The sequence below is a fragment of the Haemorhous mexicanus genome, chromosome 2 (genome assembly GCF_027477595.1).
Source record: "Haemorhous mexicanus isolate bHaeMex1 chromosome 2, bHaeMex1.pri, whole genome shotgun sequence".
Lineage (NCBI taxonomy): Eukaryota > Metazoa > Chordata > Aves > Passeriformes > Fringillidae > Haemorhous > Haemorhous mexicanus.
Genome location: NC_082342.1, coordinates 58,725,686 through 58,741,715, shown reverse-complemented (window position 1 = coordinate 58,741,715; position 16,030 = coordinate 58,725,686). Strand labels below are relative to the sequence as shown.

At 41.3% G+C, this 16,030-nt stretch overlaps 1 protein-coding gene across 1 annotated transcript in view; it reads left to right on the top strand.

Annotated features, from left to right (window-relative positions):
• The first annotated feature begins 560 nt into the window (after nt 1-560).
• The window catches only part of SETDB2 (SET domain bifurcated histone lysine methyltransferase 2), a 48,350-nt gene continuing 32,880 nt past the window's right edge, over nt 561-16,030 (top strand). Inside the window, exons 1-13 of the mRNA XM_059840307.1 lie at nt 561-947; nt 1,928-1,984; nt 4,281-4,403; nt 5,831-5,896; nt 6,487-6,589; nt 7,213-7,779; nt 9,262-9,381; nt 10,386-10,555; nt 11,302-11,524; nt 12,411-12,495; nt 13,450-13,543; nt 14,208-14,536; nt 15,174-15,262. Coding sequence (XP_059696290.1) covers nt 932-947; nt 1,928-1,984; nt 4,281-4,403; nt 5,831-5,896; nt 6,487-6,589; nt 7,213-7,779; nt 9,262-9,381; nt 10,386-10,555; nt 11,302-11,524; nt 12,411-12,495; nt 13,450-13,543; nt 14,208-14,536; nt 15,174-15,262 — 2,042 coding nt within the window. The 5' untranslated portion in view covers nt 561-931. The remainder of the gene's footprint in view (nt 948-1,927; nt 1,985-4,280; nt 4,404-5,830; nt 5,897-6,486; nt 6,590-7,212; nt 7,780-9,261; nt 9,382-10,385; nt 10,556-11,301; nt 11,525-12,410; nt 12,496-13,449; nt 13,544-14,207; nt 14,537-15,173; nt 15,263-16,030) is intronic.

The following is a 16,030-nucleotide window of genomic DNA, read 5'->3' as shown; positions in this document are numbered from 1 at the left end:
AAGAAGCGACAAAAAAGCACCCTCCCTGCTTTTTAAGAACAGACTATATTTTTGCCCTTGTGAAAAACATCTTTACATAACCACAACACCAACACTCCCAAAGGCAACGCAGCTGAAAATTTTAATGGGAGATATAAAACTTTATTTCCGCATTTCGAACAGAAAAGGGCAGCGACAATTTAGAGCTCCATAGGGCAGCTAGCAAGGAAGAAGAGCAGAGCCCAGCAGCGATGTTACGCAACTCGCTCACGTACCGAACTCTTTAATTTAAGAAACATTAATGAGCAGACCGAACGACTCCCCGCTCTGCTCCCGGCCCCAAGATGGCGGCCGCGCCCCCACAGCCCCGCGGACAGCCCGCCCCCCGGCCCGCCCCCTCCAACATGGCGGACGCACCTCCAGTCCCTCGGCCGTGCCCCCGCCCCGCCTGCACCGCCTCTCCGCTGCAGCGCAGCCCCGCCCCTTCCCCGCCCTCCCTGCTCTTCCATTGGTCGGTGCCGCCGCCCCTCCTGCCGTCTCAACCAATAGAAAAATAGGGAAAGGAGGTGCGCGCGCGACACCGCCACATGTGGGCCTGCCCACATCCAGGCGCTCGAGCTCCCCGGTGGGGTTGCGCCCCCGGGCGGTGGCACCGCGGGTGGAGCGTTGGAGGAGAAGGAGGCGGAGAAGAAGTGAAGAAGCAGCAGCAGAAGAAGGAGCCGGCGGGGCCCTGGACGAGGCCCCGAGGGGTGCGGGAGTGACCTGGGGCCCGAGCCCTGGCTGCAGGCACGCCCCATGCCAGCCTCCCAGCCCGAGCGGCACCCCGGCCCCTGCCCGCCGGCCCTCGGCGCGGGCCCTGCAGCCGTGGCCGAGCGCAGCGAGACCCCGACCTGAGCCGGCCTCGGCGCCGCCTCAGCGCGGGTGACAGCTCTCCGAGCAGCACCCCCGGAGGATGGAAGAAAAAAGCAGTAAGCCTTTTAAAAAATTATATATATATATATATATATATATATATATATATATATATATATATATATATATATGCAGATTTTAGGCAGCCATTAGTCTTGTAAGAAACATTTTTAGGAGTCAACTGTCTTAACCTATTTTCCCGTTCAACTAAATGAAGTATCCAGGAGGAATGGCAAGGTTTGGGGTTGATTTCTTTTTTCAGTTACAGCATAGAAAAGATGAAGCAGCTAATGTAAATAAGGCATGTTTTATGCTGTCTGTGTCATTATGGGCTGCCCACCGAGGTGGTGGAGTCACCGTCCCTGCAGGTGTTTAAGGGAAGACTGGTTGTAGCACTCAGTGCCATGGTCCAGTTGGCTCCCTGCAGCTCGGTCATAGGTTGGACTGGATGATCTCAGAGGTCTTTTCCAACCTATTTTCTGTGATTCACGGAGATAAAAATTTGGAATCTTCAATGTGGTTGAAGAGTGCTGTTTAGTGTTCTTGCAGTGAAGGGTATCTTGCATTTGTCAAGAAACAGATTCAGTAATTTATTTATCTAAAAACAGCTTTCCCTTTTTTCCCCCTAAAGAAATTGGTTTAGTTATAGTACTTCTGTACTGAGCACATCAATTTAGGAAAAAAAAAAAAAACAGTGAGTTAATGGGCAGGGCGGTTGCGTGGGCTCATCTCAATGTGCTGGAAAGTTTGGGTCATCTTGTGACAGCTTCATGCTTGAAGGACAGAAAGAAATGACTTAAGTAAAAAAAATTCCTCACATTGCTTGTTTGAGTGCTCCTCAGCTAGATCTTGACAAGGCGTGGGATGACTGTTTGAAAGGGGATTGACTATTTCAACACAACGCATTCTCACACAGTGCTCCTCCACTGATGCCCACTGCAGTATTTACTAGTATAAATTTTGAAAAGCTAAGTACAACTATTTTTAATTTCTCACCTGATCTCTTACTCACTTGTCCATTCTGCATCTCTTGCAGTGCTGTGTGACTTTGAAGAGGAGAACCTTACCAGTTCCAGGGAGGAGAGCACTGAAGGTAGTATTATTTGGATTTATGGAGGGAAAGAGGAAAGGAATGTATATTTGGCACTGCTTCTGATATGAAAATTACTACTGGAAGACAACAGTTTTGCCTTTTATGATGTAAGAAATTTGTAAGCTGCGCTACAGGAAACAGGCACCCAGGTTATTTATCTGGTGGCTGGAGTAAGTAGCCCTGACTTTGGCTGCTTGTTGCTTGCTCTAGCATCATTCCCCTGCACAATGCTGGGAAGAAAAGAGATATGTGGTCACAAAGATTCTATAAAGGAAAAAGAAAATCCCTCCAGCCAGATGCCAGTGCACACCAATCCATCAGCTGAAGAGATGGTTCTGAATGCTTACAAGGTAGATGTATCTGATGTCTGCTCATTCCCTGTCCTTCTGGCTGTGGTTGGTGATAGCAGCATTAGCACTGGAGAGATTAGTGCTGTGGGCATCTGTCTTTTTTGAAATTAAAATTATACTATGAACAAAAATGCCGTCTTTGCTTCTCCGTGCAAAACAAAGCTTTTGCTGCCAGAGTTTTGGGGCACTGCAGCATGAGAACTGGAGAAGCATTTCCAAGGTGAGTGTTTTATTTCCCTATGGCCTACACATTATTATAGCTGAGGACCCAGAAACAAGAAACTGTTCTGTCACCCGTTCTCTGAATTAATCCATCCACCAGTGCTATCCAGATTTAGTCAATGTATGGAAATAGCTGAAAACATGTAATGAATAAGGACAGCGGTTTTAATCTGCAGTGAAGAAAACTTATTACTAGAAGTTCAAAATGCATATTTTTAACTGAATGTATTTTTAAAATTTTATTTTAAACACAAATATTAAATATAGTTTTTTGTTATTTTAAATTTGTGATACTGTCATGCACAGCAAAAGGGTGGGAATGGCACAGGGCAGGTGGTGTCCCTTGGACCAGTAGTGTAGGTTTCCAAAAATTGTTGTGACTTTTTCTGTAATTGGACTTTAAGCTTTCCACGTGTTTAAAAAAAAGTTCTGTTAATATAAGAGGTCATTAAATTTTGTTGAGAGTTAGTGCCAAATCAAGCTATTTCACAAGAGAAAAGTACTTTTATCATTGCCTGTTGATGTTAAGTATTACGCCTGTAGCTGCTGGTGACATGAGCAGCAGAGGTTGTTGTGACAAAAGATTGTTACTTCTTTCACTGCTGTCATGGTGCTTTTGAGAGTAACCACACTGCCATAACATCACTGGGCTTCCAGTACCCTGGGCAACAGAAGTCATTCTCTACTAAGTCAAAAAATGAAGGAATATTTTTTCATGAGCCTGACAGGAATGCAGTATTTCTTGACTACAGGGCAGGTGTCATCCCAGGACATTTGCCAACAGAGATTGGCTGTCTGAAAGTGAAATGTAAAGCCTAGTGTGGTGACAGTGGACTCCACCTCTAGAAATTTGAGTAGGAAAGCAGATTTGCTTATGCTTTTGTGCTTGGTCATTGAAGAAGAGCAACATTAACTGAGAAAGAGCTGGTTCTTTCTTCTGCCGTCATCTTTTGACACACTGAAACATACTTCCTTTTCACAGTCCTTGACAAAGATGCACAGCTGCAGTTTTAACAAGAGCCTTCATGCATGGGCTTAGCACCTCTAAGGTGCATACCTTTGAGAGAGAAGAGGTTCTAAACCAGTAGCTTAAAAAACATTTCTTTAAACAAAATTTTCCTTATAAATATTTCTAGTAGAGGAAGGAAGCCTGATATATGGGATGTGTTAGTTATTTCAACTGATACCCCTTGTTGAGCCCAATTCATCAAACTGTTTTTATCTGAAAATATTTTGAAAGTTTTTTCCCTGACAAAACATACCAAAATGAATGATGGGACAGGATAGTCAGTCTATGCAGCTAAGAGAGGTTACAGCTATTAAAAAACATCCCAGTGTCTTTTGTCAATAAAATATTCAGTTCATTCAGTTGAAAATATTCTCCTGTGTCACTTTTGTGAGTTTCAGTGATTAATTTTTAGTGTGACTCATTTGCTGCTCTTTGAAGAAAGGCTTCCATAGCTCCCTTTTTGACCTGCTTAAAAAGTTGCTTGAAGGAGCATTGTGCGCCATTGGAAGCCACTCCAGTTCATCACTTGACTTCTGTTTCACTTTCTTGATTAGGTTTAGGAATAAACTTCTGGAGGTTTAATGAATTCTCCTGTACTGATTGTTTTTTCAGAAGTGACTCCAAATTAAATGAGTGGGAGCCTTTGAATAGTCCACTAGGAGTTATGCATGTTTTTAGACTTCTCAGGAGCCGTAAATGGTAATTTGTATTTCAGGTGATGTGAAGACATTTTGGACACAATTGGGAGGTAGAAGAGTGGATGTCATATTTGAGCAGCTGCAAAATGTGCTGTCCTTGCTGAAGGAAAAGATCAAGAATGGAACTGCAACAAACCAAGGTTTGAAATCCTTGTGGTGGTTAAACTGGACTGCAGAGTAGCTGCTGCCTGCATTGTGTAGCTCTGTGTGATATCTGCCATAATCCAGATATCTCTGAATTTTAATAACTTAGCTGTTGGTGATTTTAAGAACTTTAAAAAAATGTCTTTTCTCTTTTAAAAAAGAAAAGTAATTTCAGGTACAATTGGCTATTTTCTTGTTTTGCCTGTATACTTTTTCAACGATAAATGGCTCTTAAGCACATGGAACTGAAATACTCATTTTTGAGAAGTAATGAAATATCTGCAGTGCCTTGTGTTTCATTTATCATCAGAAGTTTTAGCCTTTCAAGCTGTTGTCAGTGGATTGAGTGGTTTTGGGGTAGGATAATAATCACCTCAGTATTATTTTTTTGTCAGAGACACCATTATAACATGAAACAATAGTAGAAAAATGTGACACTAATGCAATTCAGAATTTTTCTGATTTTCAAGGAAATAAGCTTCCTCTATCTACATCAAAATACACTCAAATCATAATTCTGATCAGCTTGGAGCAGTCCAGATTTCTTTTTACTGGTTTATTTAATTGAGTAAAATTTCTTCTTTCTTTAAGTCACCCATATAAATGTAATCTGTGGACCTTATTGGGGTTTTTTTGTGCAAGAAAATGTACAGTGGTGTAAGATGCTTTTAAACTAATATAGCCACACACATATTATATATAACACTTCCTTTAAACTGGAAGTGCAATTTTTTGTGTTCTTGAGCTCCCACATCTTGACTGTTACAACAAAATATCAAAGCAGTACAGAGATAAGTTGAACTTGAATTCCCAGATGATGCAATGAATCTGTGATAAAGTTCAGTTTGAATTTTTCTGTGCTTTTTTCTGTAAAGGTTTCAAGCTTTCAATATTAAGGTGGATTTTGCTGAGAGTTGTCTGCCAGCTTGTAATATTTATTGCATGGGGTAAGAGGTTGATGCAGAATGGGTGTGTTGCACTCTTCTATCTGAAGGCCATTTCCACCAATTTAGAAGTACCATTAATTCAGTCTGCCAAGTTCCAGCACTTCCTAGCCTGAAGATGATCAGTCTGATGACCAAGGAAGAAGCTTACACTAGATTGTCTTGATGTATATTGCTGCCACCGTAGGCCTCCAGTTTGTGTGTTTGGAAACATTCCATTGGCTTTCCAAAAGCTGATGGATATTCAGTGCCAATTCACAACAATTCACAGTGCTGTGAGCTGTAACAATTTTGTAATTCCTAGATGTGTCTGCTCAGGTCTGTGGTGCAGCACGTTTCTAGTAGTATCAGTCTTGAGATGCTCTAGATGAGCAAGTGAGGAGAAACAAGTGTCTATGGAGAATTTAACACTTGTTTTGCCTATTGTCATCACTTAAATCCAACTTAGCATCTGTTCTGGTTTGGTTTTTTTTGCTCAGAATGCTGGCAGGCTTGGGCACTGGTGAATGAAGCTAATCTAGGTGATCTCTTAACTTTGGCAAATGGTATGTGCATTTCCATTGTGTTTGTTTGGTACGTGGATTTAATTTGTCTTGTTTTACTCACTAGAAGCTCAATTCCCTTCTTTGAAATCAATAAAATAGAAATCAATAAAATAGATCTGAGAAGGCCATTAGCATTACAACTAGGAAAGCCTAATTATTAATTTCCTCAAGTACTGAACTGTGAACTCTCACCTGGGTTTGTATTTTTGTGGTTTGTGTGTACACGTATAATACTTGTACTACGGGAAGAGAATTTGAACTAGTGAGCCCTTATGAACCTGAGCTGTCTGTGAGCAGTTTTCCTCTGCATGGCTCCACTGGCTGTAATAGCTTGGCATCCTTTTATCACTAACAATGAAAGGAGATCTGTAAATGTGTTTCATGTGCGTGTTCTTTCTGGTGACTTTGAAAACCACATGGAAGATTTTTCAGTAGGACACTTGCTAACAAGCTTTTTGTTAGCTGTAGTTCATAGCAATGCCTTGTTTGTAATGTGTTTTGTTAATTATCTCTTTAGTAACTAAAGTAAATTCAGTCATAAATTGAAATCTGGTTTGATTAAGAGTTTGCTCACATTCAATTTTTTTCAGTAAGTGATGAGTTGAATGGAGATGGTGCACAGGAAACCAAATCCAAACTGCAGCCTCTTCTTCCAGATGACAATGCTGCAGACACTGTAAAAGCTTCAGACAGGTCAGTGCCTTCTTTCAGTTCCTTATTTGACATATTCTCTAGTGCAATTGAGAGAATTCTAAAATTTGTATTTCCAAAGTGAGTGTTTTAAACCCAATTTGAGTCCTGTGAGTTTTCAAAGTGAAAATGTTTTTAACTTGACCTGTGTGGAAAACCTGAGGTTTTGGATAGACTTGTCTAATTTCCCACATGAGAACATTGCAGAATAGGGCGTGAATAAAGGTTCATGAGTGTTATCAGGGTTAGGACTTCAGCATCAGTTCTCAGCCTTTCCTTAGTGTGCAGATTGTCAGCTGTGTAACTTAGTCTTTCTGTGTGTAATATTTAGCCTCAGGTACTGATTTGAAAGACAGGGGTAGATATGTTGTTCTGTTGTTCCTTTCTTCTTTAATTTCCTTGCTGTGTTTTAGCATGTAAGTTGTGGGAAGAAGCTTTTTTTTTTTTTTTTTTTATGCAACTAAATATGTCTTTATATGTTGTCAGGAAAACTACACCATGGGAAACCTTAGGCCTTCTAGCAATGGGGCTAAAAATATTGAACTGCTAAAAAACTGAACACAGCACTGGTTGTCTAAGATGCTGCTGTTCTTCCTTTTTTTTTTTCCCTCTTTTACTTCAAATAGCGAAAGAGAGGACATGGAAAGAACCTGCTCAGGGAATAAGGAAGCATCTAGCAAAATTCAAGGTTTACCTTTAAATGTACAGTATCAGAACCACAAGTGCTCTAGTGCATGTCTTGCTAACAGAGCAGTGGGTTCCTACAAAGGTGAAAATCCTCTGAAGATCCCAATCCTGTTTGACTTCCAAAGACGCCATGCAAAAGCAGACTGCCTTTCGAAGCCACTGGATGTGAATTACAAAGCTCCTTGTGGTCGGAGTCTGAGAAGCTTTCGAGATGTGCGAAACTACTTGTTTGAAACAGAGTGCAATTTCTTATTTGTTGATCACTTCTCCTTCAACACCTATGTGCTGTTGGGCAGGAACACCATGAATCCCGAGCCCCTGGTGTTTGAGTTCGATATTAGCAACGGAGCCGAGTCTGTGCCCATCTCCTTCTGTAACAATCTCGACCACGCAAGATTGCCTTATTTCAAGTATCGGAAGTCGTCATGGCCTCGTGGATATTATCTCAACAATCTCTCCAGCCTGTTTGTTGATTCCTGTGACTGCACAGATGGCTGCATCGATAGGTAGGTAGAAAGATCTCATCTCGGGCCAGTGACACATGATGCCTCAATAGCAATAGTGGTGGAGTGTGAAGGCGCAGTACCAAACAGGACCAGCGCTGCTGGAATATCTTGTGCCATGCTTTGTGTTGACTGACACCATTGTGTCTTTCTCTTCTCCAGAGCTTGGGTGCTCCCACTGGTCCACCCTCTGTTGTAGGGAAGGAAGCGATCAACAGGTGGATTATTGTGTTCCTTTTCCTTTCTTACAAACTGGCAGTGCTTCCTCTCCAGGTGGAGCTGGCAAGCAGATATCTTGGCTTTGGAAAAAGAGTAGGGAAGGGAGTCTTGTGCCAGCAGAGGCAGGCCTGTTTTCATGGCAGGCAGGGAAGGATCCTGCCTGACAATTTCTGCTGCAATTCCTACTGTTAAATGGCATCTTGTAGGTAGGGTGGAACAGCCTTGAAGGATCAGATCATTTGGAACTTAGAGGGTTACTGAGGGCAGACGAAGAAACATCCCCGTTCCCAACCTCTATATGTCATCCTTCCCTTTGTCTAAACAGCAACTACAAAACTCAGTGGTTACAGAATACATTTGTGGTCTGAGCAGTTCCAATACTCTTGCTCATTGTCATCTTTTTCTAAATCCCAGTAATTCTGAGCTACAGACACTGTGGAAACCTGCCACAGTTACCATATGCAAGTTTGGTGGTATTTTTGTTTACTTTCTTGAAGGATGTTTATCTGATCTCTCTGTAGGCATTATTTGATGTTGCATCCATTTTGTATTACTGACAGCTAGGGCAGTTGCACATGCTGCTGTGCAACATAGTTGCTCATGACCCAACAAAAACTTGAAATCACAGCCTGGTACAGTGAAACTTAATTTTAGTAATTTAGTTTCAGCTGAATGGTGAGAAACAGCAAGCACACAGCATGCCACTTCTTTGCACTAAGGTCCCATGAGAATTGAGATGCTTTTCATGTGCAGTTTTGGGGTTTAGGATTTGCACAGTCACTGTGACTCTTTGAAATTGTCATGACAAAATGGTGAAGACAAGCACTGTTGCTTGAATTTTCCACAGTGTAAAGTTCTTCTTTTCTTGGGGGCTAAGGAGGGAGGAAGATAACCGAGAAGTGGCAAACGGGCTGGGATGCTGTACCAGAAGAGGTGATTTTTATTCATTCGATCCATTTGACAGCGTCCTGCCTATAATAAGTTTCTGTTGTACTTCAGCTGTTTGCATGTGCCATTTAAGTAGCTTGGCAGAAGAATGGGGTTGGGGTGGAGAGAACATGGTTATTTTAAAGTACAGCTAACCAGCCAAGAGACTAAGGAAAAAGGTGCCTGAAACAGCCTTGTGGAGTAAATGGAGCAGGGAGGGGGAATACAGGTGTATATATGGACGTGTGTGTATAGTCAAGTGCATTTCAAATTACCTGGATTTATGATTGATTTATACTGCTTCAAATCCATTCTGAGATGTTTTACTCTTATTTTTAGGTCAAAATGTGCATGCCTACAGCTAACAGCAAGAGGGTGTAGTAAAATTTCTCTGTCTCCAAGCAGTAAAAGATCCCGTGGGTACCGTTACAAAAGACTGGAGGGACCTGTTCCTAGTGGGTAAGAAAGACTACAGGAGTAAAATAAGAGCATACAAATAAAACAGCAGTTAATAGTTCAGTCTAAGTGACACAGGATTAAAATATCTGGAGTTTTTGGATTACTGAAACCTTCTATTTTTGTCACAATTTTAGTGACAGATCAAGATGATAAAAAATAATTAATGTGACTTGAATAAAAGGAGGAAAAAAACTTTTGTATTGCAGATCCTACAGTTTTCATAGCTTAGGTCAAGGTCCAGGAGAAATGTGAAGAGTAACTAGAATCCTAAAGATGTATCAGCCAGCTGCTTTTGCCAGACTTGGTTATGGGTGACTCTTCCAAGACTGTCCAAAAGCCATCCAATGCTTCAAGTGTTTGCCCTTTCTCTTATTCAGCTCCTGTGGATGAATAGGTGGCCTGGAGAAGATGCCAGTTATTTCAGGTGTCTAGGAGAGGAATTATGCAAGGTAGCTTTCTGCAATAGCCAAAGGCTTGGATCTACAGGCTTGAGGAGCTCCTTTCAGTCTTCTGTGTGTTGTTAGGTTTTGGCTGACATACAGAATTAAAGGTGTCAAAGAACCCAGAAGCAGATGCAAAAAACCCCCACAATTATGAGTCCTTTTGGAAATGCTTCATTAGCAAGGACAGCTACAGTGAAGTCCAGGCATATGCTGTCTTGCTAAAATCAGTTCCAGTATAGAATTAGGTGCTTCTTATGAATTTCTGTTTCTGTGTGATTTACTCCTATAAAACAAAAATATAGCATTTGTTTTTCTTATGCCAAAATGTATGTAATCTTATGTATACTTATGCCAAAATCTGGCAGACAGACTCTTAAAATTAATGAACCAGCAGTCAATAAAGTCACAAGCTTCAGAGCATTGCTGCACAACCAGTTTTAGCCAGCGTTTTTATATTTCAGTCCACTGCCTTGTTGATTCTTGGAAGGGGAATTAATAACAGGAACTTTGTTATGCTAATGCATCCATTTATGTTGTGCTTTGTTTTTCTTCTCTTGACAGGATTTATGAGTGTAGTGTGTTGTGCAGGTGTGACAAGCTGATGTGTCAGAACAGAGTTGTACAGCATGGCATTCAAGTCAGGCTGCAAGTGTTCAACACAGAGAAGAAGGGCTGGGGTGTCCGCTGCCTGGATGACATCGACAAGGGGACATTTGTTTGTACTTACTCAGGTAGCAGGAGGGGACCTGTGAAGATATGTAGCATAATTCTTCCTCTCCTATGGTGTGTGTCCTGGATTTTTTTTTTTTTGAGAGCAGGGAAATACAGGGTTGGAAGAGAAGTGTGTCAATGTAATCTTAATTTGCAGTATGATCAATATGAATAAGAACCTTGAAAAGCTCTGCTATGAGATGGTGGCAGACAAACAAGTGGAACAAAAGCTATCTCAGACTGCTGACTTTTTCCCTCACAAATCCGTGCATCCTATGCCAGGGCTAATTTTCCTTCAGTAAAAATCATAAAATCATAGAGCAGTTTGGATTGCAAGGGACCTTAAAAACATCTAGTTGCATTCCTGCCATGGGCAGGGACAGTTTTCACTAGACCAGGTGGCTCAGGACCCCACCCAGAGTGACCTTGAACACTTCCAAAGATGGGGCTCTCACAGCTTCTCTGGGCTACTTGTGCCAGTGCCTCCCACCTTCACAGTGAAGAAGTTCTTACTAATATTTAATCTAGATGTGCTCTCCATTAGTTTAAAGCCATTGTCCTTTGTCTTATTACTATATGCCCTTCTCTAATTCAGTTTGTATTTCAGCCTCTATTGACATCATAGAATTACAGACAGCATTCATATTTTGCTTTCCCAAGTAATGCTCTTCTATTTGTTAATGTAAGTTTGATCTGTGCTAGTGAGTGTGACTCAGCAAACAAGTTATTTAAAAAAAAATACCAAGAAAACTTCTTTTTCTTTCAGGCAGATTAATGAGCAGAGCTGAAGTTTTGGGAGATGCTGAGCAAGAACTGAAGGAGAAAAGTGCAGTGAATGATAGAGGCCATGACTTTTCTTCCAAAAAAAGAAAACTTGACCTTGGTCGTTCAGACTCAGTGATTGAACTAGTGCAGACTGACAAAAATGACATTCTTGAGAATCAGGATTCTTTGTCTCAGACTGTGGATAATGAAAATAAATCAACCCTGTAAGTTTATCAAAGTAAGCTTAAGCATAACAAAACTAATATTCTTCTAATTTAGGAATTCATTTGTATCACTTAGAGTATGTCCTCATATGAGGGTGGTGGTTTTTTTCTTTCTGAACTTCTTTTTAAATTCCCAATTATTTCTTCTAGTGGGACAGAGTTTTCCCTCTATATTAATTTTACTTATGTGTACCGCTTGGCATTTTCTAGAAATTCAGTTCATCTCTTGGGTGTACTTGATCTGTTCAGGGCATTAATGGGAATGCTAATTTGAAAGAATTCATTAAGTATACTTGAAATAAATTGTTTAAAGACACTTGATGACACTGAAGGGTTAGATAATACATCAGCCACCTGCTGTTCTGCCCTTTGCTCCCAGTCTCTAAACTTTTTGTTATTTGTAACATAGCCTTTCCTGCCAGAAACCTTAACCTCTCCTGTTAAGAGTCTGACAACACCTCACTTTTGCAGTGAATATGTTTTCCTAGTTGAAAGCTGTACTGTCAAAACTGTTGAAAGTAGTAGCAGGAAAAGGCAAAACTCTGTAGGTGCTCTATTTTGAGATAATCTGATATAATAATAGTAAAGCAACAGACAATTTGGTTCTCAGCATGACAACTAGAAAAGAATATAAAAGCAGCTGCTGATCTCTCAGAAAAGTTTGAGCAACTGCTTTCTTACAAATGCAATAAAGAACCTACCCTAGGTTCTCAATTCATAAAAACAGAATACTCACAGAACATGGGGTGAGGCCAGACCGCAGGCTCTGCTGTAGTTCTCTCTAGAGATGAGACTGGAACTAGAGACTGTTAGAGAAATGTGTGTTGTGAGAGTTACTTATGGGTCTGTTTGTCTTTTATCATTTTATTTTGACCTTTCTTTGCAGGGTTCATCAAAAGAACACAAGTAGTGCAGCTGTGAGAAGGCCTGGAACTAGAACACTTGTTTTTTGCAATCACCAGCTAAAAATGGTAATGTGGCTTTAACAAATTCATTTTCACTGTGTTGAATATGTATGTTAACTTTGACATTTTCATCTTATATATGTAGATAGTTCTAATGACCTTTCTTCATGAGACTGGGTCACACTTTGAGCTAGGCTGTCATGCTGGAAGCTGCATCCCATCCCCTCTCTATTATCAGTCCTTCAGCATGTTCCCCCTGACCAGCACTATCTACTCTCATAGCCTTCCCTTCTCCCCCCTTCACTTACATTCCTCAAGAGCCTGAAGTAATTATTCCCCCCCTGCACCCCTTGTGTACAGGGTTAGGGGGTCAGAGTGATAATATTTTTGTGATGTCTCCCCAAAGAATGGCACAGCAGGGAGAGAAGGGAATTTCACAATGTCTATGCAGTTTTCTCACACCGTGGTAGAGTTGGGAGAACTGACCTGAGTGTGACTCCTGACCTTCATGAGTGTGAAGTGTTGCCTGCAAACATGTGCAAAGGAGGAAAACTGGTGTAGACTTATGCTGTAGGTTTTACTGGATTCATTGCTCTTAAGAAATGCACGTGGAATTTTCATGCAAACATTTTGCAGTGCTGTCCATTCTAGAAGTCCCATAACTAATTGCCTTTTTGTGATGGGAGAGGAGAAATTCTGCCACATCTGGTAATTTCATTGAAACTGTAAAAAGCATGTTTGGGATTTGGCTAAGCAACTTAAAATTCTAGTGAAATTATTGGGACTTAAACACTTACATGTCTTAATGACTGGGGGACTCTTTCCTGGTTTTCTGAAAGAGAATTTGAAATTTATATAAATGTTTAATTGCAGTAAATGTATTAACTTCTCAAATTCAGCCACAGCTATGCATTACAATAGCTTTGAAACTTCAGCCTTGGAGTTTTAAAAGCCACTTGCTGTGCCGTTTTGGCCCAGAATTGCATGCAGCACATCACAGCCTTTTCATTTGATACACAGGTGCACAGTGCCAGCTCAGATGAAGATGATAGTTCTCAGATTCATCAGCCAAGCAAAACAAAACTAACCAGTGGAACAAAGAAAGGAAAAGAAAGTAGGTTTGGAGAGCTTTCTATACTGCATGCTTTGTACAGTGGTGTCCCATCAGGGGATAGACTTTAATGTAGACAGTGTGGGCAGGCCAGTTCTTAGAGTAGAACAGTGTTGTCTGTAGATGTTGAGACATGTCGAACTGTCCAGACAGCAGCTTCTCAAATACTGTGCAGTTGTGGGAAAGTCAGCCATGCAGATCTTGCTGTGTCACACCCAGTACCTGTTCCAGCCAACAAAATTTGAACAGGATATAATACTGGGATGGGGGGACGTCATGCTGGAGAGGCAGTGTTAAACTGTTGCTATTTGCACATGCATCTTGCTTCTGTCTTAATTACAGTTTGTGATTCTTTTGGGAATTAAGGTGGAGAATGATTAAAAAGTGGGAAAAGTCAGTCTGGAATGGGATTTGAGAAGAGAGAGATACTAGGTCACTCAGAAGCACCTTGAGCAAGTGCTTTAGGCATCACAGCAGGAAGCAGTCATTTGTGGGAGGATTGATGAGAGACATGGAAAAATAGTGTTATGGACTGGTAGATAGCAAGGAAGCTGCTTAGATTTTGGAGGATGTGGGAAAAGTGGGTAGATAAGAGTTTGGGGCCAAACAAGGGGAAGGCTTTGGCCTTAAGCTGGTGTTGAGAAATAACATACATGTCCATTGACAGAATCCACCCAGCAGCAGAAGGAAGAACATCTGATGGACATTGGACAGACTGACTCTGCTAGTGTAGAGAGTGTGGGAAGTGAAAGAAAGAGTCTGTCACTGCAGGGTGTTGAGTGTGGCAAGTCCAGTTTGCTGGATGACACGTGTGTTGTGAGGCCATCCAGCAATGCACCCCTAAAAACTGACTGCAAAGAAAATAGCAGGCAGCCAAAACAAGATGCACTTTGTGAAGAGTCTGAGGATGACGGGATGTTTCCCAAGAACATTAGTGAAGAAAATATTTATGTACTGGATGCCACAAAAGAAGGAAATGTGGGTCGTTTTCTAAATGTAAGTACTAAATTGCATGGGTTCTCTTCATTGCCTCTGCAAATACATCATTTACTTATTTAAGCTTAGACTAGAATGTTTTTACAGATAAACAGTGTGGGTGGTGGGTGCATGACAAGAGAGGCATACGTGGTGCTCCCTGCCATCACAGGTGACAGGACAGTAGGTTGGATCACACTGGCTGTTCAATTGCCAAGTACCTCCAGCTGAGACAAATAGTTCATAGATTCATCTGCAGATACACTGCAAATAATTTATTTCTTTTCATTGGTGTGAATGTCTTACAGCAAAGACCTTGTATATGTTTAAGCTGTTTTTAAGCTTTCCTTGCAGAGGTAATATGGTGTTAATATTAGTAGTGCTTCTTGCAGAAACCTTCCTTCTGCTCCCATGAGCTCACCTGAGTGACCTTTCACATCCTGTACTTGGCCAATACACAGTCATGTAATCCATGTCTTGCTCCCTAGCACTGCTGCCCTGGCAATTGGGTGATAAACTTTCCATGTGGGCTCAAGAAGGAAAGGAAGAAACTATCTTTACTGGTGACAGATATCTGACACAAAATGATATCTGACATAGTTTTTCAGCCAATGATGTGGTGTTGGACTGTTTCTAATTCAGATTTTCTGTTTTACAGCACAGCTGCTGCCCAAATCTCTTTGCACAAAGTGTGTTTGTAGAAACTCACAACAGAAGTTTTCCATGGGTGGCATTCTTCACAAACAGGTGAATTTCTGGAAGTTTAATGTTTTCGTTCAAGGCACTAGGAGGAAAAAAAATCACTGCTCACTTATTGGAGCATAATTACACTGAGGGGTGGGGCAGATGTTTAGATCATAAAAGCACAAAACTGTCTTATAGGTGACTTCTATTGGTAACTAAAAGCAGATGTACAGTGAGTGGTTATCACCAATGAGTTTTGCTTCAGTTTTGCACTGAAATGTAAACTAAGGAATGTTAATTTTAATGTGTCCACTTGTGGACACATTAAAATTAGTGATAGTGATAATCTTCAGTGGAGAAATAGGTTTTACTCAGCATGGTCATTTGGAAAGCCAAGATCCACCCATCCCACTGTAGTGTCTCAAGGAATGGCCACCAGATCTGCCTCACATAGGGCAGGATTGAGCCCCACAGGATATTAAGGTTGAGACACTTTGTGGGGCAAACAAGCTGGCTTCAGTCCGTTTCCTCACAGCTGTCAAGACAAGAAGGACTTTGTGTAGCCCAGCACGTCCTGAGAATGTGACAATAGGGTACGCAGGGATGAAAATTTGTTCTGAAAGTAAGAGATGCAGATATTTCCTTAGTGTCTATCAGAAGGAGAGGTACATAGAGCTGGTGCCAGCAAGACACAGTATGGCAGCAGCTCAACCAAGGAGACAACAGATGAATTGTATGAATGAAGTTGGCTGACATGAATGTCAGCAGTAGAACTAGGTGAGAACAGAACAGAGAGGGGAGAATTTGTGCCAACAAACCAGTTCCACCGAA